Raw genomic sequence first — 24,257 nt, forward strand, 5'->3', positions numbered from 1 at the left:
AATTCCATGTACGTTGGTTTGAGAATTTCAATCTCAAAATCCCCAGCAAAAGCAAAGGACCAACTGGGATGAGAGGCACATCTGCAGAACAGCAGCTGACCGTAAGACAAAAAGCATGGCCAAGCACATGCAGCTTGATAGTACTGCTGTTTACAACTGGAGCCTGGCTTGCCAAGTAATTCAAGAATCTGAAGTGTTTTAGGACTTGATTTTCTTTCTGTTGATCTCCTGTTAGGCTTCTTTCCTGTTCTGCTTTCACTAGGTACCTACCAGAAATATCCCTCCAGTATTATCCTTCCCCTTTCACAAACTCATCCCAAGGTCAACTGTTAGGGGGTGTGTGCATTTGTTCTAAAACGAATGCTAATTTGAACCAAATCGGGCATTTTTTTGTTTTGGTTCATTTTACCTTCAACTGAAACACAATCGCCCCTACAACCTGTTCTAAAACACTAATGACATCTGACAAGGACAGTGCCAAAAAGCTTTTAGTTTTACCTTGAAACAGAAAGAACAATCCCCCTGAAAATCTCAAACTTTTTTGGGTTCATTCATTTCAAAAAGGGGGAAAAAAAGCCCACAAACTGAAAAAAGAAATAAACAATGATACGCAAACAAATAAAATGAACCAAACTGAAAAAAAGTCTCTGCCATCCGTACCATGGACTGCAGCATAGGGTTGGGCAGGGAAATTTTTTTCAGTTCGATTTTTTCAGTTCGATTCATTTTATTTGCTTTCAGATCATTTTGATTTGTTTTTTTCATGTCATGGTCTTTTCTTCTTTGTTTTGAAAAATAATGCATACTATTTACAAATAGTGTGCACTATTTACTGAAACAAATGAACCCCAAAATTTTGGGGGATCTACTTATCCCTGGGCATTAGCAGCATGGGATCTAGCTACTGTTTGGGATCCTGCCAGGTGCTTGTGACTTGGATTGACCACTGTTGGAAACAAGATATTGGGCTTGATGGACCCCCAGTCTGACCCAGTATGGCAAGCCATAAGCTCTTGCACTTAAGAATTCTACAAAACAGCTTATAGCGTTGTTTTTGGATGGTGAACAACAGGTGCTAGCCAAGGGGTTATAGGTATTATGTTAGTGGCACCTCCAGCACCAGGATCAGTTGATGGAGATGGCAATCTGCATTGATGTTTCCTGCTTGCTAGCACAGAGTGCTATCCCACCAGCAATTCTTCTGATATTGGGCAAAGCAGTTCTCATTCACATCCAGCTCAATGGTTTATACAATCTCCTACATTCCACAAACTAACCTAGTAGTGCTTCTGACGTTTCAGGAAACTGATTTGGTCATGGCTAGAGTAGCACCTGTTTGTAATACTAAACTCCTGTGAGATGCCACCTTTAAACTCTACTGTTCTATACTGTTAAATTCTATAATGCCTCAGCTGTGAGTCGAGTCACTCAGATGATAGAGTCCAAGCGAGTGATTCGAATTACATTTTTATGGGTCTGATGCAATAAGGTCTGGGTTGACACTCAGTGCACAGCTTCTTAACGTGCAAGTTAAAAAAAAAGGTTTACCTCCCGATGCAGTAAGCTGATGGCATGCTAAAACACTGAGAGTTAAAGTGCGCAGTCTGGAAATGTGTGCGCAGCACCGGCGGATTGACATTGCAACTCAAAGGAAATCTCTCAGATGTGACCTATGCACATAAAACTCTTGTGCTGGGTCCACAAAAGACTTATGTACACAAACCATGGTTTGTGCACATAAAATACGATTTACGCTTGCAAAAATGCGTTCAGTGCAGAAGACCTTTTTTGTGCACATAAAGCATATTTATGTGCAGAAAACCTGCCTGTGGGCGTAAAGTATGTTTTCTGCACAGAAATCCCGATTACAGGTCCCGGCGCCGGAACTCCGGCTTCTGCTCATAGACTGACACAAGCACTGGAAACTTTACTCCGCCGCTCACCAGGCGTAACATTTTCAGTGCTAAGAAAACCTGAGTTCAGCCAGCGCACACTCTCTGCATGGGGGAGGGGGGGGGAGAAGGGACTAATGCCCTCGCTTGCATGGTATTTCCATGTGAGGGCGCTAAACAGGACGCACTGTTTTATACGCACAGTTTTTGTGAGCAAAGCTCCTTGCCGCATCAGGAGTAACATTTGTGCACACAAAATGTGCACCCAACAGCGGGTAAAACCGTGTGCTCTGCTGAGTGCACCTTACTACATCGGGCTCTATGTGTTTGTCTAGAGAAGAGGATGTTCTGGAAGAGCAGGAAGACTTCAAAGCCATTACACTAATAGTGAAATCAAGATTTGGGATGAAGAACAAATGATGTCATCAACATGAATACAGTACATGAGAAAGCCCCACATCTATTTTTTGTGCATGTGGATAGAGGTGAGAGAGCTGTAAACATAACATTGCTATAACCTTTGCATACCCCAGACACAACAATTAATACCCAGCAAACTCACAACACAGAAAAGATTGCGAAGAGATTAAAACAAATGCAGCAAATGTACAAAAGTGATATGTGGTTTACCCAGGTGAAAGTCAGGAGGAAAGATGAGCTACAGTAATCATATTCACTCCTGAACTGAAGAGACGGAAGGGGATATGATTAATGCCTAAGGGTCTTATCTGGAGAAAATGTTTTCCCTTAGGCTCAAAATGGGAGAAAACACTTTCCATGTCATACAAATGATTCTCAAGGGGAGTGACAGAATGAGCTGAGTATTATTTGATTTGGCTCAGGGGCTTGCACCGAGACTGAGAAGAAGCAGTGTGTCTGTGTGTCACCCCTAACCTGCTGATCGAGAGAGAAAGCATTGCATGTTATCATTCAAGTTTGAGCTGGGAACACAGAACAGGCATTCATTTGCAGGTCCGTTCCCTGAACATTAGGTTTAATGAGTTCCTAAAGGGGACATGTTTTGTACAACCCAACCCTACAAGGAGTGTGCTGACCCCCTCCCCCCCCCCTCGCATTTAATTTTCAGGGATAATGAGTGTTTGCGCTGTTAAACATTTAGAAAGATTTCATCTTATTGCCATGTACATCCCGAACAAAGATGTCTCTATTTCTTTTTACGCTTAGGGGTGAGACAGGCCACATTTATTTAACTTCCCAGAATTCTTCCTTTACCCATGCTTTTGATTGGCTCCCATTGAACCACTGTCCCGTTTTATACACAGCAGAATCCCTCTTTAAAGATTAAGGTTAAAGATCCTGGTCATGTTGGGTGGAACCACTCATGAGGCTGTAGATCCAGTGAGGAGGGCAGGCCCATGCCCTCACGACTCTGCATGCTCAGTTATCACCTTCCCCCTTTCCTTCTATACCAATAAGGACTCCAGGAGGGAACAGAAGAAGGAGGAAGGGCTTCATTGCACCAGGCCACCATTGAGAGAAATCTCTATGGGTCGGGGCTTAGGAAACGTTGTCTTCTGTAGAGGAGCTACAATCTTACTTTCAGCTGGTCACTGATAGGATATGATCTGCGGACAGGTGAGAAATGGAAATCTTTGAGCAGACAGGAACAGGTGGAGCAGAGGTAAAGAAACAAAACAAAACACTGTACACCAGAGCTTGCAGAAAGCGGTACACTGGGGAGGTACAGACCTGCATGCGAAGAGCCCAGAACAGGCTGAAATTACAAACCAGCACTGAGAACAGAGACCAAAAAAAAAAATAATAATACAAGGCAAAAAGGACTAGACAACAATTACAGTTAGCTTAAAAGTGAAGCCAGAGAAAAAAAAGAGAATGGTCAATAGAAAACGCGGCATTATAGATTTGGACATCCATGTAGGGCTGCAGCTGCAAAGTTGGATGGGAACTGGTCAGCAACATGAAGAGGCTGTTAGAAGTCAGGAAAGAGCGTGTGAAGCAGAAAAGGTCCTTTGCCAAAAAGAGCACGAGCTGTGGCCCTGTGAAAATCAGATTTGACAGAGACGGAGAGGGTAAGGATAGGAAAGAACAGAAACAGGGGGCGGACAAACAGGAAAAGGAGCTAAAAGAAAGCTTGAGGGAAAGAGACAAAAAGGACTTGAGATTAGTAAAGAAACCAAGCAAACCATGTGAACATAACTACACTTTGGACTCGTAATTGTAGCAAAGAGGACAGGAGGCTGTGAAAATGGACAGACAAGGAAAAAGGTTGAGAAAGTAGCAAGAGAGGAAACGGTAAGAGAACAAGCAAACAACAATTTTTCATTGGCTATAGGGGAGCCAGGAGTCCCAGACAGAAATTCAGCACATATCCAGAGTACTTAGTAACTCCCAATGTCTGTCTACAACCCATCTCATAGCTCCTGCTTGATGCCCCACACTCTATGAAGGACAGGTCCCCTTGCCCGTAGCCATTAACAGTGGTCCCCACCAGAAGTCATTCCTGAGCAGTCCTACTCTATCATCTCGACACATCAAAACATAACAAAATGCCATTTTGATACCTACAAGTTCCACACGGGGATTCAAGCATTTTAAGCGCCATGAAATGAAGTCAAGGCTGCTATCTTGCTCGATTGCAACTCAAAACCTTCCCTAGGAGACCTGCAATGCCAGCATTTTTATTTTGTGGAGAAACGCTGGAAGGCCAGCATGCTGAGCCTGGAATTGAACGTCCCCAAAGAGCAGTGTAGGGGAGCAGGTGCTGGGCAGGAGTGCAGTCTTGAGAGAAGGAGGTCTCGCCTTGGGGAAAGGTTTCCCGCTTCTCTCCTCACCTCGGGTCCTGGCCTTCCTTTTGTATCGCCGCAACAGACAACACAGGAAAGCTTTGTCTGCTTCGCTGGGTACAAAAGCCAGACCTTTGGCTCTGGAGATATTAATCTACCTTTCCACGATGGCTGCTTGCACATTTTCCTTTTCTCTGTGTTCCTGACCTGCCAATAAATTACTGTGTTTTATAGTGGACATAAATTCTCCTTGTCAAACTAAACATCACCAATTGATTTTTTTTTTTCTTCACATCATAGACACATTATGGAGAAACACGTTTGGAACGTGCCGGCACAATAGTGGCGATTACAGTACAGGGCCATGCATCTGAAGGCTCCAGTTTGGTTTCCCCACTGGGCAAGTTTGCAGACTTCACCTCCTCTTCCTGTAAACGTAAGGCTGTAAGTTTTTTGGACTGTAATATTTTAAACATGCCATTTACCTTGCATCGCATATTAAGGGTGCAGCTAAGGGATCATCATGATTAAAACGTAGTCACTAACCATTAGTTCAGTTCTGGCCTGTAGCTCCATCCTTTCTCAGTGCATCAGTATGGGTAAGCAACAGTTCACGTTATAGCAGATAATTTATAAAGCCGCATTTTATAAAAGCATCCAGGCAAGTCATGGGATAGATTGCTGCAGCCAGACTTTTTTCATTCTGCTATTTCTTTCCCTTTGACTCGGGAAATCAAGGTATGGTATGATCGCCTTTTTAAATGCCGACGAACAGTCCAGAAACGTGTTACTGATTTTCTTTGCCTTACATCGTTAGCGTATTCAGCTGGGAAAAAATGAAATAGCTGCCACAAGGCTATCCAAAGCTGCAAAGAGGCTTTTTTTTTTTTTTTCTTCAAATATCTTCGTTCATTTTTGCTTCAGTAGAATGACTGGGTTGGAGATTCACAGACCCAGGGGTCTGTGCTCCTTTTCAATCACATGTGGATGAAAAAAAAAAACAAAAAACGCACGGAGACACTGACTTTTGTGCTGGAGACTCTGACGTTCAAGTTCAGTTATACCAACGCTACCTAACCCCCTGCCGATGTCTCTGATGGAGCAAGATGCAGACTCTAAACATGACAAATAAGTGAGAACAAGGTTCTCTCTGCGTAAAGGAAGCATTTCTTCAAGAGGAATATTCCCTAAGTAACATCAAGGTTTCAGTTTTAAAATTACATTTGAAGATGTGCAGATAATAATATGCTTTCGCTCACGAAGAGAGACGGAAACATACGCCACCACTTTGTTTCTGAGTAGCTGAACTCTCTCTATATGCCATCCAGTGCCAGGCAAATCCAGTCTTTCTATTAACCCCACGCTGCCAATGGATGGAACCATATCCCTGAGATGACCTGTCAGTTCAGACTGCAGTCCCTTCCATTCCCTCCCTCCTACTTCTGCACCAGTCTGGTATGCTGGGAACTTATAGTCATCTTGAAGGCCATTTTCAAAGAGACTTCTGCCGGTAAGAGAGTGTGTTACAGGTGGCAAGGGCTGTTTACAGAACCGCTGGCTCATCATGCAGGCAAACTCAGGAGCGCAGGTCATGATTGCCTGCACGTTTACCTGAACTAAGTGGAGGTGTTCCCAGGGATTGGCAGGGCTGGTGCAAGGATCTCAGGCCCCAAGGCAGAGCAAACAGAGTGCCCTCCCCCCATCTCTCCCCCCACCCCCATGCTGCTTACTTCCAAAGCATGCATCCAGCCTCCGCTCCTTCTCCGGCTCTGCCTGGCCCCTTATGACTGCGCCAGCTGATCACTACTGGTGGGAGCACTAGGCACTGCTCCCCATACTTCTGGCTATCTAGGCAGTTGCCTGGTCCTAGGGCTTCTACAGGCCCTGGGGGTGGGGTTAGGGCAGGGTTTGCACAAAAGATTTTGCACGCAGTTTCCCCAAACGTTTCTGCGCACTATTTAGTGGATGTAATTGTGTGTGGGTAGTTTTGGTCCAGATCGTTTTTCAGAAAAGGAAAGTTGTGCACTACTGTCCCCTGGAATATTGGCGCACCTTATGGACGTATTTTCCCATTTCGTTTATGCCGGCTGCCACAAAATGACCGCCATGTGTTCTGAGGAGGTGTGGCCTACCGGTTAGAAAACTGGGCCGAGACCCAGGGAAAGCAGGACTCTTAGCTCACTTCCCCCTTGGGCACTTTATCTCCAATTTCCTCAGGTACCCACTTAGATGGTAAGCTCTCCGTAGCAGGGACTTATAGGAGCCACTTACATAAGACCCTGAAACATACTGAACATTGGTTTCACCTTGAAACTGAAACCCGGGCCTCATTTTGATGCTTTGTTTGAAACTTAAAAGTACAACTACTTAATGTCTTTTTTTTTTTCTCCAAGTGGTGGAGGTTAAGAACGACACCACAGACTAACATAGCAAAAGGACAGGGCGGACCCGGAGGGTGAAGAGCACAGGTTCTGTTCCCAAGTTAGAAGGACCTGATGGTGCAGTGGGAAACGACACCCACCTCCTCGGCAAGTCTGCAAAGCCATCCATAGTCGGCAGTTGGGCTGTAACGATAGCAGAGGCCGAGGACTGGGGAGGGAAACGTCTGCCTGATACCAGGGGAGTATTCTCAGCAGGCTGAGCGATACAAGGACAGAGCATAGTGGGAAATGAGTGCTTAATATAGAACTGTAGGTAATGGAGCTCCTCATCTGCTGCCAGGTGTATTCCCCCCAGGTTACAGCTCAGTGACACCGCAGCAGGAGAGGCAGAAACAGGCAAATGTTTTGGGAGGGTACAAGCCTCTTAGGCTGGCATTTTGCTCTAATAAAGATCTTGCATTCTGCTCTCAAGAGCTCTAAAAGAACTTAGACAGCATATGCATCTTGATAAGAAGAAGGAGAAAAGTGTTAAAATATGTAGCAAAATATAACCAAAGGAAATTAAAAATAGTCTTAGGAGTGAAAATTGGGCCAGTTAATTAGCACGCTGGTAACGTAAAGCCTTGTCTCCAGTCACACAGCCTGCTCTTTCCTTTCACACCTTCTCGCAGCAAGGACGGATTTAGCAGACTTGGAGCCTTACTTACTAGGACATTTTTACCTATTCTGTATCTATGAGAAGAGATCAGGCCCATGGGTTCTTTTTCTGTCTGTCCTTTATTTGAACTGCACAAGCTCGCTCTCTCTCGGTCATCCACTGCCCCTTGCCCTGTCCTGAGGATGCTTACTCTGCTCCAAGAATAAGAAGGTCAGGCATAGGCAGCAGCAGGCCACTGGGGCCATAGACCAACCAACCTTTTGCAACTAGGGAACATGGTAGGGGCAGAGGTTGGTTTGTTTGCCACCCCCCTCCCTCCCGAACAAAAAAGTTATTCCACTGCCTCCGAGATCAAGAATAAGGGACGAAGGAACATCCTGGGCTTCAGGACTGAACTTTGGTCATTGTATTTAATCACTTGATGAATTACTTTGGCAGCAAGTGTACACCTTGTCATGCCAATAAATGAATCTCTGAACTTAGAGGATGGAGAAATACTTCTGATGAGGACATTCTTCTTCTTGAAGCTGCAAAGTTGGATTTGATTAATACTTTTCCTTAACCTGCTGTTGGGGATGGTGGATGAGATCATTAATTCATTTGAAGTTTCTGTAATTAACCAGCAGCACCCACATAACCAGATCTGCCTGGCAGGCTAAGCAGAAGACCCACGAGGCCGGATGTTGGGGCAATGGCCTTTCTAGCACCGTTGGCTATTTACAATAGATTTTAGTACAGACCCTTGTGGTTGGACAAGGGAAAGGTGGGTGCAAGAGGGAATTAAGTGAGGATCTTGTATGTTCTTCTACCCAATGTGGTGGAATAGAAATGAGGAAGGCTGTCCTGGAAAAGGAGAAGTCTTGCAGCTGGCCTCACTGGGCTATCCCCCGGGATACAGCCTTGTCAGTGTGGACAGGATAACTGGGGAAGACTGGATGGGCTGGGTGGGCTTCCCCACCACCGCCATCATTTCCTATTGTTAATAGGAGGACATCTGATCAGGGTCAGCCTGTGGAGGAAGAGGTAGGCATTTTGATGATTGCCATGCTTTGCTCGTTTCGGGGTTCAACACGAAGGTCCTTTCCAAGTCAATGTCACAGCTCTCAAAACAGGGAGGACTCAGAATGCTGGCGGCCATCCTTCTCCGAAGTTTAAAGGCCATGTCCTCAGCTGCATTTCACTGCTTTCAAGTCTGCTCTGAGGTTTATTTCTCCAAAGGTCCTCTGGTTTTGTGATGCGATGGGTGGCCTGGAAACAAGGAAAGAGGTTCATCTTCCTTCTTCTGTTACCGATTCCTTTTGCCTCCAGTAACTGAGAGAATAAAGAAAGACAGTGATCCAATAACTGGCCGGTGGGAAATGTGCCCCCTACAGCTGCAACATATTCGGTTAAAGCCAGCTGCAGGAAGTAATTGAAGGAAGACTCCATCCAATGTATCCTGAAGAAAGGAATCTGTGCTGCCGTAATTCCATGCTTCGTTAGGATATTTCATTTTCACAAAATAAAAGTAAATGAACCCTAAAGCAAGGTAGAGTGCATTGAGCTACAGACGTGGCAGACAATGGAAGCTTTTGGGGGTTGTTGGTGAGCCCCAAATGATAATTCCCTTTTTCGTTCCTATTCTTCTGCCAGAAAGAGAGGCCGTCTTCTCTAAGCAGCTTCCAAAACTGCTAATCGATGTATATCTCTGGGGTTTTATTTATTTTGAAGTATCCAGCTTAATTTGGTCATGCTTGTGACTTCTTTCTAATTCTTTCACAAGCCTGTCATGTTTCTTCTTATACCTGAGAGAGAGCACAGTTCTCATATAAAGAAAACATTCTTACCTACAAGTTTAACTGGATCACTATTTCAGTTTCTCGCATGCACATTTAGCAGCCTGGGAGGGTTTTTCTATGGCTGAGGCGGTGTTTTTTTCCGTGGCCTCTCAGACTGCCGTATGGAGTGAGTCCTTGCACAGCCGGATCTGGTCTTTTCTGCTTGGGTCCCTGCCGCGGTAGAAAGTCGGTCGTCCACAGCCTTTCCAACGCTCTTTAATGTTAAAAGTCCTAATGGCGTTTCTGAAGGGCTCAGGCTCCATGGTAACTGCACCAAAGGGCTTCAGTTCTCACCCCCTGGAGACCCATCTGACTGCTGTGGCTGGGCTTCGCCTCTGACACAGCGACATCCTTTCAATATTGGCCTGGAGGGCATCAAAGCAGAATGGAGACTCCTCTGCCCCAATCTATTTCCCAATACATTTTCTTCTGCTTCCTGATCTTAGATTCTTTTCCTCCTAATTTTTTCCCTAGACTCTACCCAGGACACACGGAGTATGTGAAACCGATGCCGGCATTGTTAATATACCCAATCTTTGTTATTGCTGTAAAGGGGAAGAGGACTGCAGTTACCCCTTCTAGTTTTACTGGTTGGGACCTGCTGCCTCCCCCCCTTAATTCACTGTGATGTATTATGGTGTTTACTAGTTAAGTACCATCTGATCGCCAAACAGCACTGAAAGCAGATGCGAGGAATGCAAGAAGATGGCACACCTGCCCCCCCCCACCCCCCCCGAGAAAGTGGTTCGCTTCAAAATGTGCCTGCCATTACAAGCTTTAGATTACCTACCAAGAAATATGAGCTATCGCCTGGCACTTTGCAAAGAAAACAGTATTTACCATTTTCTATGAAATATTTCCAAATACATTACAGTCTGTGATACACACTTCTGATCAATTAAACATGCTTTCCGGCCCCTCCCCTCTGCCTAATTCTCGGGAGAAGCTAGCTTTGGAAGAGTCGCAGATTACATCACACCACAGACTGGAAGCTGCCAGGATCATGCGGCCTGTGATGTTATTTATCACAGCGCAGCCAATATGAGCTAGATTTAGTGCCTCGGAAGGTATCTGCAAACTCTGCTAAATATGGCAGTTCACAGGAATGCATCATTACTGTCTAACTGATCCTACTAAATTAACAATCCATATTTAATTCATGAAGGATGCTTCAGACTATTTGTCAAATATACTTTTCAAAGCCTGGATAATCTTTTTGCCATACTGGTTTCCTTTTAGAACCGCAGCCTCAAGGTTCTTCAGAATATCTACTCACCCCCTTTCACTGATCTGTTGCTTCCTGGATGGGTATGTTTCTAGGCTTCATATTTTGTTCTTGACCCGGTAATTCCTCCTTTCTCCTTTAGCCCTGCCATAAACCTTCAATCACAACAACCCGGGGATTTCTCCCCCCCCCCACACTTTTAATGGGCTGAGCCTCCCACTGTCCCTAGCCTGGTCATTGCAACAAGGGTCCTGAGGCTAAGAGGCATTCACTACCTCTCCTGGGCTATCAATCCAGTCCTTACGGCCGACGACAACCCCCCCCAAGGGCAATGAGCAGCCCAGGTGACCCAGAAAACAAAAGACTCATCTGGATGGGGGTCTTCGGCATGGCGGTGTGCATCACGGTCACTCAGCCATCAGGCTGGCACTCTTTTCTCTCTTTTTCATCTAACATACTTCATATCTTGCATTTTCACCGTTTTGGGCATTAGATGCGCTACGCATTGTTATAGCCATCCTCATTTTTGAAATTTAATTTTCACGAGTCCAGTTCTGCTTGTTTCATTGTCGTCATCTTTTGCATGCGTCGGCAGGGTGCTTGTTTTATCTTCTGACAGCACCAGCACAGGCAGCAACCCCTATTCATTTAGCATTCCAACAATAGCAGGTGCTCAATAAAGAGAATAACTTTTTAAAAATCGAAAACACTAATATCTGCTTAGGAATATGATGATATTAATGATTTTATGTAAGGTAAATACTAAACTGCTTTCAGAACACTTCTTTTTTTTTTTTTGGTTAACATCACTGCTTTAAATCCTTACATCTTCACTACGGTGGAAGGCAGGGATTGAAGTCACAATTTGTAACAGTACCCGACAGGTCCCGCCCTTGTCTTTCTTTCAGCTTTCCCCTTTCCTACTTATCCCCTTTTCAATGCTTCCTAGTTTTGCTGTTGCTCACGTTTTCTCTGCTGTCTCACTTGACCTGCCTGTTTTATTCTCCTGCTTATTATTTTGTGTCACTCTGTTGTTGCTTTTAGGACCATGACATGCATCAAATCTGCCAAACAAGTAAACGGCTGAAGAGTTAAAAGAATGGTGCCCCCGCACACTCACCCCCTGCCTACCTGGGTGAGGAGTTGCTTTCTGAAGCGAAATATTTCAACCAAAGACCTGAACCCTTAGATCATGGGTAATGGTCAAAATCAGTGAACGTAACCTCTTCTGATCACTTAGTACCTGGGTTGCATAAAGCCATGTCTATTCTCCATTTCTCTGCAGCACCTAAACTTTGTTTCTATATGCCAGGTACTTGGAACGCTTCCATAACTCCCGCTGTTCATTCAATCCTGCCATCCTCACAGTGCCCTGTCTCCTGCTCATACCTCTTGTCACCCTGACAGTTCTGGCTCTGCTGGTTTCCAGTGCCTTGCAGGTCAGGAATATTGGCAAAGTCGTCCTGCTCCGAGAGCCCCAGCACCAAGGACAGCACCACCATCCTGCCTTCCCTGTCCAGATGGAAGCCCACGGGTATGCAGAGGTACACCCCAGATTCAAGCAGCGCGTGGAAGGAAGGAAGGAAAGAGAGGGAAGAGGAAAAACAAGCATAAGAAGCAGGCAAAAGGGGAAACAAGAAAACAGGAGTCTAAGAACTGGCATAGAAAGGAGGACAGATCTACTAGGATTTTATCAGCTCGTTGCAAAAGTTTCAATGCATTTACTTCACTTAAAAATATATACACTGCTTAACATTAAGCAATCATCCAGAATTTAAAAAATTACAACAGATTTTATATATATATATATGTGGGGGGGTGTGTGTGTGTATATATATATATATATATATATATATATATATACACACATATATATATATATATATATATACACACACACACCCACACATAAAATATATCTATGTACATATATACAGTAGATATAGATATAGATATTCTTGCAAACTAGTTAAAAGAGTCAGAGTATCCAGGAACCAACAAGCACTCAAGTAAGGGATGACACCTTCTTCATGAATAGTACAAGGGTGAAATTAAGGACAAATCAGAGAATAGTTAGAGACAGTAAGCATTACTCTATAATATCAATACTTCATAGGGATGTGTTTTCATTTTCAAATGACATGACAACATCAGTGACACATGGGATTGTCATTTTGTCATTTGCCATCCAAAGCAACACAAAAGCCAATGACAAGTCATTCTATCATTTCATTCCAGCGCTATTTTACTTTCAGTTCTCAGAGCTGTGTGTGTTTTTTTTTCTCTATTTTACTGTTTTAGCTGAACTTCCCTCCCAGGTTGGGGAGGGGGAAGGAGCCAGGAATAATCATTAGTAAGCATAGTCTGAACCTTCTATTCCTGACTTGCCTTTAACCTGAAGCAGACAATTTATAAGTCTTCCCCTGGGAGGTTTGTCTTTGTTGAGAAGTACACAGACTCAAAGAGAAAATGAGAAAGAAGTTTAGCACTTATTATTTATTTATTAGATGATTTGTATACTGCATTACCTGAGATCCTAAGTGATTAACAGAAAAAAAAAACATTCATAATAAAATAAAAAACATAAAATGTTACAATCACAACAAGCACAATAAAACCAAATATGTACACGTTAGGATAAGAAGGTAAAACAGAGGTAAATTGATTAAAACAAAATAAAATAAAATAATGGTAAAACCAAACATAAGAAAAGGATAAAATCAATCGCATAAAACAAATGCAAAACAATATAAAAGCACATAATACAACAAAAATCTACCAAGACCTGTGGCTACCTTGCATAATAATTGCCAGGGCTAGCTTACATCACCAGGGCTACCTTGCATAATACTAATCTCCTGTGATCATACCAGAAAAGCAATGGATTTTTTAAACAGATTGGTCTTCAGGTCTTTTTAAAAAAGATTTAAAACAGGCCTGTTCCACAGCAAACAGCCTTTCTCGAGATTCTGCAAGTCAAATAAGGCACACTAAGGGGACATCAAAAAGATTCTGATCAGCTCGTATATTTTCAACATAGAACTGATGCAAGCTGATATATTATGATTTAATGCCTTGTGAACAAGAGTAAGCACTTTAAATATAATACACGCCTCTGCATGCAATGGAAACAGGATAGGAGAAATATGGTCATATCGGGTGCTGCCTGTAAGAATCTGAACTACAGAGTTTTGAAAAACTTGTAGACCATGAAACGAGGAAGAAGGAAAACCTAAGTAAATAACTTTGCAGTAATTGGGACAAAATATAACCAACGCTTAAGTACTGTACAAAAATTGTTACTGTCTACTCTAGAGTGATCTTTTGAGGAGTCAAAGGGAGTCCAACCCTCCAGTTCAACTCTTTGTTACTGGAAGGAGAAGCTGGCGTCTAGAATGCAGGAATGTGAGTGGAAGAGGTAGTACTCCTCGTGACCAAGGGCAAGTCAATGAACTCTCCAGTTCCTCAGGGCTTAGGGAAAAAACCCGTGGTCTTCATTAAGTCGCAGTATTCAGTCCCCCAGCTTAGTAAACCCCGCAGTAATAAAATGCCACTGGGAAAAATACCGCAGCTTAGCTGCCCCCAAGGAATTCTGCGTGATGGTGGCCCCTCAGCCTGATGCCACCATCTTTTTAAGGGGCAACAGCTACCTGAAAATATGCCCTCAACCAGTCACATAAACCCCCAGGGTTCTTGTGAAACCTCCTGTCTCACCTCCAGCCCCCACCCCCACCCCCCCATCCCACCTCTCCTTGAGGTGGCTCCAGTGGATGAAATTTAAAAAAAGGAGAAATACTTGAGGTGCAGGCCTATTCCCTTACCTCTCAAATCCCATTATGTAAAAAAAAATTCCACCTCCCAGGCCTTCAACAACCTTTGTCTTCCCCCCATCTCCCCCTTACTGTACCTTGCAATACCCGGTAGGGTAGAGGGACCTAGAGAGCCCCTAGGCTCCAAGCTCTGTGCCATCACTGTAAAAATTGTACCATTAACCCACAGGAGTTGTCTGAAGGGGCAGCAGGAGGATGAGACAAAAGAGTCTCACAAACCGCCCCCCCCCCCCCCCCTGCCAGAAGTTTGGGGGGATTTATCAGGTCAGGCAGTCCCTTTAAATCATATCCTGGTAGCACTGTGACATGCATTAGTATCCCGATGATCTGGGGAAAAGTTAGCTACAACTCAAGAGTTGTAGCTAAATAAATCAAATAACATGGCTTGCGATTTTGGAGGCAATCCATGTTATCTGATTTACAAGTTTTAGGCTAGTACTGAGCTGAATTACATGCATTTGCTTGCTAATCAGTTCATTACCATACTCGTGGTGCTGGGGGTGAAATAATGTGCGGTATTCCAGATAAGTGTGTTATCACTGCTTAGTGAATGCCCCCTTAGATTGTAAACCTTCTGGGACAGCAAAATACTTATTGTGCCTGAAAGTAACTTGCCTTGAGCTACCAATGAAAGCGTCAGCTAAATCCAAATAATAAATACATGGCACCATCAGCATCAGCAGCACTCTCTCAGCTACTGCCTTCTCCCACTCCTTGGGTGACCCCTACTTTCTGTACCTGCAGGATGGGCTCTTCTGACACAGGCCATAGTTTGTTGGCAGCAGAAGCAACCTGGCAATTGGCCGCTGACAGCAGAGGCCTTCATCAACAGCCCCCAGTTTGACTTTGATCAAGAGGTAACTTGTAGAGGCCATGGCCGTGGACCTCTTGGCATACTGGGTATACAACGCCAGACTTTTCCAAGATCACCCAGCATTTTCTTTCCTGCCCACCAAATAGCATAATTAGTAAACAGGTTTTCTCAATGGCAGGGGACCTAATAAGTCCATGCCATTAGCAACTAGCATGAAAGTTGGGGGAACAGTTGGTCTTCATTAAGATAAACCTCTTTCTCCAGGTTTCCTTGAATTCTCATGTGTGAGCATCCTGCATCGTTTCACAATTTTTGGGGGCTTCCCACCCATGAATATCAGTGCCCATACCTTATAGGGGCTCACGCCCACAAAACACCAGTGCCCACCACTGTTACCTGTAAGCTGCACACAGCTTCCAGAGCTGCCACACATAGTCTCCCTTTCTCTCTGCACTTGTCTTATGTCCAACCTGCAGGAGGAGAAAAGAGGAGCCCACACCCAAGCGTTCTTTGGAGGAGAAAGGAAATGGCATTGGTGAAGCACCCTACCCCCTCCACCACTAGTAGAAGAGAAAGGAAATATCATCAAAGCTCCACCACCATCACCACACCCAGGAAAGGAGAAGAGACCAGCTACAGGAGATGACATTGGCTGTCTCCACCCCCCTCCCCCCAGGAAGGGAGTCGCCAAAGTTGCTAATGAATTAGTCTTAGTAGCATAGCAGCATTCTGGAGGAGAGGAGAGGAGACCTGCTGGGAGTGCAAGAGAGAACTGACCCTGCTTCTCTGATGTTCCTCTCTTAAAGGGGAAGTGCACTTACAAACGTAGCCTGAGTTTAAAAAGAACAATTTGGCAAATAAAGCCATTGTTTCCAGTTCTGAGATGGGTGAGTTGGGGACAGGAGGACCTGCTGAGTAGTTTGAGAAAGGGGGGGGGGAGTATCAGCCAGAGGAGGGAGAGTTTAGGGGGTGGGGGCAGCTGGCAGCTGAGCTGAAGTCAGTCTCCTATGCTGCAGTGTTCATCACAATAGCTGAAACATGGTATCAACCTCACTGTATAACTTTTAAATTATGAACAGGTTTTGGGATCTGTACCTGAATCTCCAAAGAGATTATCTACTAGAACTCTATGTAACTAATCATTTTGCTATGAGCCATGAACAGATATGGGATATATTTCCTGGAACACAATAGTAACGGATCACTGGAACTCAGTGCTCCTGGCTCTAGGACCCGGGGGACCTTTACAGATCTTGGTCTGTTTGCTCTAAGCCCATAATTAGCTATCTTAAAAGTTACATTGGTTAAGAATATCAAATCCATATTGAAAGAGTGTTAATGGGTAATGAAAGCAAATTCTTAATATTACTTAGCAATGATGGAAGGAAATGATGGGAAAGAAGATGGTTTGGTATTAATGTAAGGTACAGAAAAATGATACTAAAACTGTATAATCCAGCATTACTCTGAATGATATGAAGAAATTCATTACTAAAATGTATTTTTATCATCTGTGGGCAGCCAAATTTTCTTGTACATGCTGTTCTGGCTTAGAACATTACCTTAAACACTGGCATGGTTTTGCATGTATTACAAAGGGAAGAAAAAAAACCGTTCTGTACATAAGGTGGACTGGCAATGTTCGTGTTCCAGGGGATGTGAGCCCTTGGGCCTGCTACTAGGACCAGGCCCTAGCAGGCAGCAGCTGATATGCCTCAAGGCAAGGTATGCTGGCTGGCTGGCCCCCTCCCCTTGGGTTGAACCTGCACGTTCTGGCAGCTGGCAGGGACTTCCCTGGTGGTTTGCAAGGAAGTTAGGCAGGAACAAGGTGGGCTGAAGCCAGGGCCGGCAGAGTTCAGGCAGCATCAAGAACAGGCAAGATAAGAGGTGTTAAAGTATCTCCCTGCTCTTAAGTCCCCCCCCCCCCCCAGGACTGCCAATCCTGGTTTTGTGGGGAAAGTGGTGATGGCATCTCCAGACTAGCTTGGGAGCATGGATGTTGGTTGTAGACTCCCAGGATGTCTCCTTGGTTCCATTGTATCCTTTCCATTGTATGAGATAATGGAGTTTTCCCTGCAAGAGCTTGGTATCCAGGATATCCTGAACCTCATAATGGATGTCTGAGTCAGCAGCCATTGTGGTAGGTGTTGGAGGATTTGTGTTTTTCAGCTGAGGATCAAAGGCTTTAAAAGGGACACATGTATTTGTGGTGAGGGTGGCAACTTCAACTGGTACAAGACTAGTCCAAGTTGTCATAGGAGAGGATACGGTCTAATGAATTGGAGTGCAAACTTGGCCAAAGGTAGTCTCAAGCAGATTTTCTTGGTGTTTAATCACATTTAGTCGATGGGCAACTGGAGGCCGGGTGGTGCTTCTTGTCCATACTCCTTTGTACCTCTCTGTGGCTTTCAACAATAACTTTCGTGTCATCTTCCAGGTTTCAGCCATGTCTAGAGACACTTGCTTCACTGCTGGGGCCTGTTGGGTCAACTACATTGGTAACAGAATCTTGGGATATCTTCCATAGATGAAATACAAGGGTGAGGAACCAGAGGATTCACTACTATGATTATTATAACTAAATTTAGTCCATGGCAATAGCTGGACCAATTGTCTTGTTGGGCAGAGACAAAGGCCCTGAGGAACCCTTTGAGAATTCAGTTGACCCTTTCCGTCTGTCTGTTTGTGGGTGATATGCAGATCAAAGGTCCAGTGTCACCTCTAATTTTTTTTGCAGAGATTCTGCCAGAATTTGGATGTGAACTGCACATCTCTATCACTCAATATTTGCTCAGACAATCCATGGAGGTGGAATATGCTGCTAAAGAAATGTTGGGAGAGGGAAGGCGCTGTGATCAAGGATTGGGAGCTGGAACATTTCATACCCCATAGGTATGAAATGTTCCATTTTAGAAAAACAGTCCATAGTGACCCAGATGATCATAAGGGAGGTCAGTTATGAAGTCCATGGTGATGTGGGTCAATGATTTGTCAGGTACAGGCAATGGTTGAAGAAGTCTCCATTGACGCAGATGTAAAGTCTTATTAGGGGAACAGTTCTGGCATGATTCCACATACTGTTTAACATCTTGAGCTAGCTGGGGCCACTAGTAGTGGTGCAATACCAGCTCCATGGTTTTTTGATGATGGGGTGGCCAGCGAGTTTTGAGTCTTGGCCCCCATCTATAGACTCATTCCTAAGACATTTGGGGAACACTATCTTACACAAGGATACCGAAAGTGTGGTGGCAGTGATGATTTTGACAGGATCAATTATTGGTTGGGGTTCTGAGGTAGTGTTTGTTACGCTTGCCGGTCACAGGAACCCGTGACCAGCCCCACTCACCCGATGCTGCTTCAGGTCTGTTCCGGGCCTCCTAGTTGTGGCAGGGAGCTGCCACTGCCACTATTAAACCGCAGCTTGCCATCAACATCCTTCTGCTTCTCCCTCCTCGGAAGTCACCACCGCCCCGATGCTGTTTCCCTGCAGGGCTCCCTAGGTGCAACCCGTGCCTCTCCTCGAGGGCCCACGGTGGGAAAGTGCCGGCAGTTCCCACGGATGATGTCACTACCCTGGCATTATTTAAGGCAAGTTCCTGCCTGCAGTCCTTGCCTTGGTAACAGGTCTCCTTGCTCCTTGTGATCCGTGTATTGCTGCCTGAGCTCCCAAGTTCCTTGCCTCCTCCCTTGTCCCTTGGATTGCCTTGGCTTTTGACTTTGGACTGGATTCTGACCATGAGATACGCCGCCTGCCTCAACCCCAGCCTAGAACCCAACTACGAGATACACCCCCTATCTCGAACCCGACTACAAGCTATATGCCTGCCTCAACCCCTGCCTGGAGCCCAACCTCAAGATACACCACCTGCCTTGACCCTTGTCTGGAACCTGCTCTTGTACTCTGCTGCCTGATATAGAACTTGGCCTACTCTCCAGCACTTCTCCTTCTCCTAGACTTCCATCTCTACACGTATGTCCAGCCGGCCCCAGCACCTGAAAGCTCAACCTAAGGGGAACGTGGGCTGGTAGTGGTGAAGCTCCAGCAGGGTCTCTGCTCTTGATCAGCCTCGTCTTCCGAATGTGGGGACCTATGGGGTTCCTCCCCACAGGTAGCATCAACTCCCTCTCGGTTCAAGGGTCCACCAGCATAACAGTGTCAGCTCTAGCATTCTTCTCGGTGGGTCGGTATACTAGGCGGAAGTTAAAATGGTACCATGCAATCAAAATGGTAATTGAACAAAGAATCAGTTATGTTTTGTCCATGATACTGATTTTTTTCTCAAACTTTTTATAAGCAACTAGATCGAATGCTATCTGAATTTTTATGGAAAAACAAATCACCCAAAATTGCGCTTTCTAAACTCAAGGCTGGTAGGGAAAATTGAGGAGTACATTTTCCTGATTTTTATAGTTACCATCAATCCTTTATTATACATCCATTGGATGTATAATATTTTGGATATTCCTAATAATCCCCATTGGTTGGACATTGAATAGCATTTAATTCATCCATTTCCCACAGAAGCTTTACCAGATATGATTCTTCCTCACTCCTTTCTGGAGATTCCCATACTTCATTCTACTTATACAGCCTACTCTGAATTTGAAAAGCTGCATGTATCATTCTTCCCTAAATGGAAATTCTCTAGGCTAGGGGTGCTCAAACTGGTCCTATGAGCCCCTTAGCCAGTCGGGTTTTAAGGATACCCCTAATGAATAAATGTCATGCATATTCATTAGGGATATCCTGAAAACTCAACTGGCTGGGGGGGGGGGGGGGGGGGGCGCATAGGACTGGTTTGAGCATGCCTGCTCTAGGCTTTTTTTTCTCCCTGGTATCATACTCATGTTAGAATTAACAATAGAAATTTGAAATGGAAACTTCTGCAGACATTTGGCATATGGTTTATGGAACAATTAGTGGTTGATGCCAAGTTGCTCCCTTTCATTCTCTAGTTTCACAATTTTGTTTACTTACATCTCAATGTTGTCATTGGTTACAGCTCAACTTTGTATTCTTTGTGTTGCTTTCCTAAATTAGTTTGTCTATACCGTGACTCGGATCCACCTGGACATCTTGCTTCTAACTTGTATAAAGCAATTAAGAATATTAAATTTCCTGCTTACGTTTTACAGAACACCTGGCTCTCTGAGTTAGCATGTACTGATGATGTTGTTGACTGGAACTATTCATGGAATTCCACCATACGTATTTCACTTTCTTCCAGTATTACCCAATTTTTTATTTGTATTATGCACAGAGATGTTTGAACACAGTGGAAAGTACTTAGAGCTGGTCTCTTAAAAGGATATTAATGCTAGTCTTGTGCTCATTTAAAGTATTGCTATCTCATATGCTTTTCTTTTGTCTATTAATTTACACTTTTTGGAGATTGATATGGAGTACAATATCACCAATTCTCTGCATTGACTTCTCTAGCACCTACTGCATTATTATATTAAGGGCAGCGGCTTTCCCAACTCATCTCTTGCCCCCCCCAACAAAACATTATTGGACTTTCTATTGGTAGTTGCTATTAAAATGATTCTTTCCAACTTAACAAATATTTTTGGTGGAATTCAGCTTGTATGTATTATAAATACGAGAAGGCTTTTGCTATTATATTTAATGGACTGGCTACATGGCCCCAGATGTGGAGGCCATTAGACCATTATTTTATGACGCCATCCCTTTTGTCACCTGCTTAATTGTATTGGTCTCACTAATTGTGGATGTATACTTTATTTTGTTTTTTTCTGTATCTCACTATCTCTTGGATTGTTGTGGTACTGTTTTTCTCTTGTGTTTAGTTCTTGCAAAATGTTTGACATTCAATAAAATTATTTGAACTGAAGAACAGAGACCATCTAGTCTGATGCAGGTTAAGTCTCCTGGCCTCCTGAAGGTACAATACGTTCTTGTGGTCTGTGGCTTTGGTGAAGGGATATGTTGCCCCTTTCAAAACGTTGTTGCTATTTCTCGTGCCAGTTTAATGGCTAGAAATTCCCTGACTTCTAGGGTGTCTTTTTTGTGGCAGGGAAAAATTTCCTTGCAAAGAATGAACATGGCTAGTTTGCCATCTGGCGCTGCCTGAGAAAGCACTGCCCCTGCACATATGGGATAAGGCATCAACCTCCAGGAAGAACACCCAAGCTATCCAGGTGCTGTAATATGGAAACCACTAGGAAGGTGGATTTGAACTGGAAGAAGGCCTAAATTGCTTTGGGAGAACAGTTCCAGGTGTTGGCTCCCTTCTTGGTGAGAGCAGTGAGTAGTGCCATGATGGAGGGGTAGCCTTGAATGAACTGCTGGTAATAGTTGGAGAATCCAAAGAAATGTTGCAAACTTTGAGGCCCACTGGTTGTGGCCAGTCCTGAACTGCAGAGAGTTTAGAGGGGTCCATCTTGAGACCTTGCACAGAGATAATATATCTGAGGAAAGGGAGTTTGGACTATTCAAATGAGAGTTCTTGAGTTTCACTTAGAGGTCGTGTTGCCTCAAGTGTTGTAGCATAGTTTTTACTTGTTCGCCGTGTTTAGGAAGGGACATGGAGTAAATTAAGATATCATCAAGGTATACTAGGAAACAGGAATTAAGAAGATCTCTGAAAACATCATTGACAAAATTCTGAATTACTGTTGGGGCATTGCATAGGCCGAAAAGCAAGACAAGGTATTTATAATGACCATCACAAGTGTTAAATGATGTTTTCCACTCATCTCCCTCTGGATCTGGATCAAATTTTATGCTCTTCTAAGGTCCAGCTTGGTAAAGATGGTGGCACCTTGGAGGTGATCAAAAAGTTTGGAGATGAGAAACAAGGGGTATTTATTTTTTATTGTGATGGCATTTAGGCCTCTGTAGTTGATGCCAGGCTGTAGTGACCCATCCTTTTTCCTGACAAAAAGCCCTGCACCAGCTGGGAAGAATGATCATCTGATACATCCCCATTCCAGATTCTCCTTGATATATGCCGACATGGCAAGAGTCTCAGGGGATAGATCTCTCCTCGTAGTAGCATTTTCCCAAGTAGCAGGTCGATTGTGCAGTTGTATGAGCGATGCAATGGTAGAGTCAACCTGCTTCTTCTTAAACATGTCGGCATATGCAATGTAGGAGTTTGGATACAGTAGAAAGCTCAGAGAGGGTGATAGCTACTGGTGGAAGCACAGGTTGCAGACAGTGATAGAAACATTGGGTCCCCCAGGTTTTGATGTCCCCAGAGAGCTAATCTATGTTTGGGGGTGTGCTATTGTAATTATAGCAGCCCCAAGATGAGGGGATTCATGGACTTTTGAAGTATATACAAGGAAACCAATTCCTGAAGTAGGAGTCCCACCTTAAGCATCAGGAGCACAGTGATAGCCTAGATACTTCCCAGCAGTGGTTCACCATATATGGAGGAAACGATGATCAGTTGCTTAAGAGGGGTCACCAGAATGTGATATTGTTAAACTAGAGCCTCTTCAATAAAGTTTCCAGTGGCTCCAGATTCAATGGATGCTTTGGTGAAAAATCCTCCAGTGCCCATTTCCAGATATGCAGGTAGCACCAACTTAGAAAAAAGGGAGGGACAAGTGATGCCTACGATTGCCTCTCCAATCAACCCTAGGCTCTGGAATTTCCTGCTTTTTCTGGGCAATTCAAAGTGTAGTGCCCTGAACCGGCACAGTAGAAACAGAGATTATGGGCCCTGTGTGATGTCTTTCTTCCTTAGATATTCTAGAATACATGTGCTTCTCATCCATGGCAGGTGGAGCTGAGCCTCTGGTAGGGACTATCACAGGGATTCCCACTCCTAAGATCTCTCCTGAAAATATGTTGATACATAGGGAGATTAGCTTGTTGAAATTGTAAGGCCTCAACCCCTGCCTGGAAACTGACCTTGCCTGATCTCTGCCTGCCTCAGTCCCTGACTAGACACTGACCTTACTAGTTCTCTGCCAGCCCTGACCCTTGCCTGTTCTTGACGCTGCCTGAACTCTGCCGTCCCAAGGGCTCACATTCCCCAGAATGAGACAGATTGCTGAGGCTCTGAGCTCAGCTGATTCTCCTACACCTCAGTTCCTGCAGGGTTTGGCCTACAGGATATAGCAGCAACAAGGCCAACTCGAACATATCAAAGGCTTCCTGCAGGACCTTGCCAACCTCTTGAACACCTCCAGCTCTATTTCCTGCTATGGTGCCGCCCACACCAGCACCATCCCTGGCTCCTCCGGAACCTTGTCTCTCACCTCCATCTTGCTACAATGGGGATCCCAAGGCTTGATGGGGTTTTCTTAACCAATGCCTCATACAATTCGAGTTGCAGGACACCAGCTTCACCACCGACTGTGCCAAACTGACCTTTATTATTTCGCTCCTGTCCTTCCAGATGTTGGCATGGCCATCTCCCCTGTGGGAGAGGAATGACCTAATTCTTGCCAAACTCTGAATTCCTAGCCCAATTTAGAAGGGTCTTCGATGATCCAAGCTGATCCTCTTCAGCCGCTGCTGACTTGCTTCATCTGAACTAAGAATCCAAGACTGTGGAGCAATATGTGGTCCAGTTCCGCACATTGACCTCGGAGCTCCGATGGAATGAGGACAGCCAGACTGCTGTTTTTTGGCAAGGTCTCTCAGACCGAATATAAGATGAACTGGTGAACCTTCAAACAATTGAATGTTAGGTGTGGATTACAACAGATCAAATTCTTACAATGAATTAAAGGTTCTTGCTGCAAATATACTTCAAAATGATTTTATTTTGAGTTTTTGCCTCTCTGGCTTCTCTTCAAATTCTCTTTTGGCCTGCCATATTAATGCTTTACATTTAATTTGCCAGGGCTTATGCTCGTTCCTGTTTTGTTTTTGTTGTTTTAATTTGGATCCACT

General features: G+C 44.4%; 1 protein-coding gene across 2 annotated transcripts in view; it reads right to left on the reverse strand.

The window, feature by feature from the left end:
- SYT7 (synaptotagmin 7) overlaps positions 1 to 24,257 on the reverse strand; it is a 420,555-nt gene that overhangs the window by 87,854 nt on the left and 308,444 nt on the right. Inside the window, exon 7 of one of the 2 annotated variants that reach the window (XM_029583040.1) lies at positions 12,128 to 12,250. The exons of the other annotated variant lie outside the window; for it this stretch is intronic. Coding sequence (XP_029438900.1) covers positions 12,128 to 12,250 — 123 coding nt within the window. The remainder of the gene's footprint in view (positions 1 to 12,127; positions 12,251 to 24,257) is intronic. 2 annotated transcript variants of the gene reach the window in all.

The sequence above is a fragment of the Rhinatrema bivittatum genome, chromosome 17 (assembly GCF_901001135.1).
Source record: "Rhinatrema bivittatum chromosome 17, aRhiBiv1.1, whole genome shotgun sequence".
NCBI lineage: Eukaryota > Metazoa > Chordata > Amphibia > Gymnophiona > Rhinatrematidae > Rhinatrema > Rhinatrema bivittatum.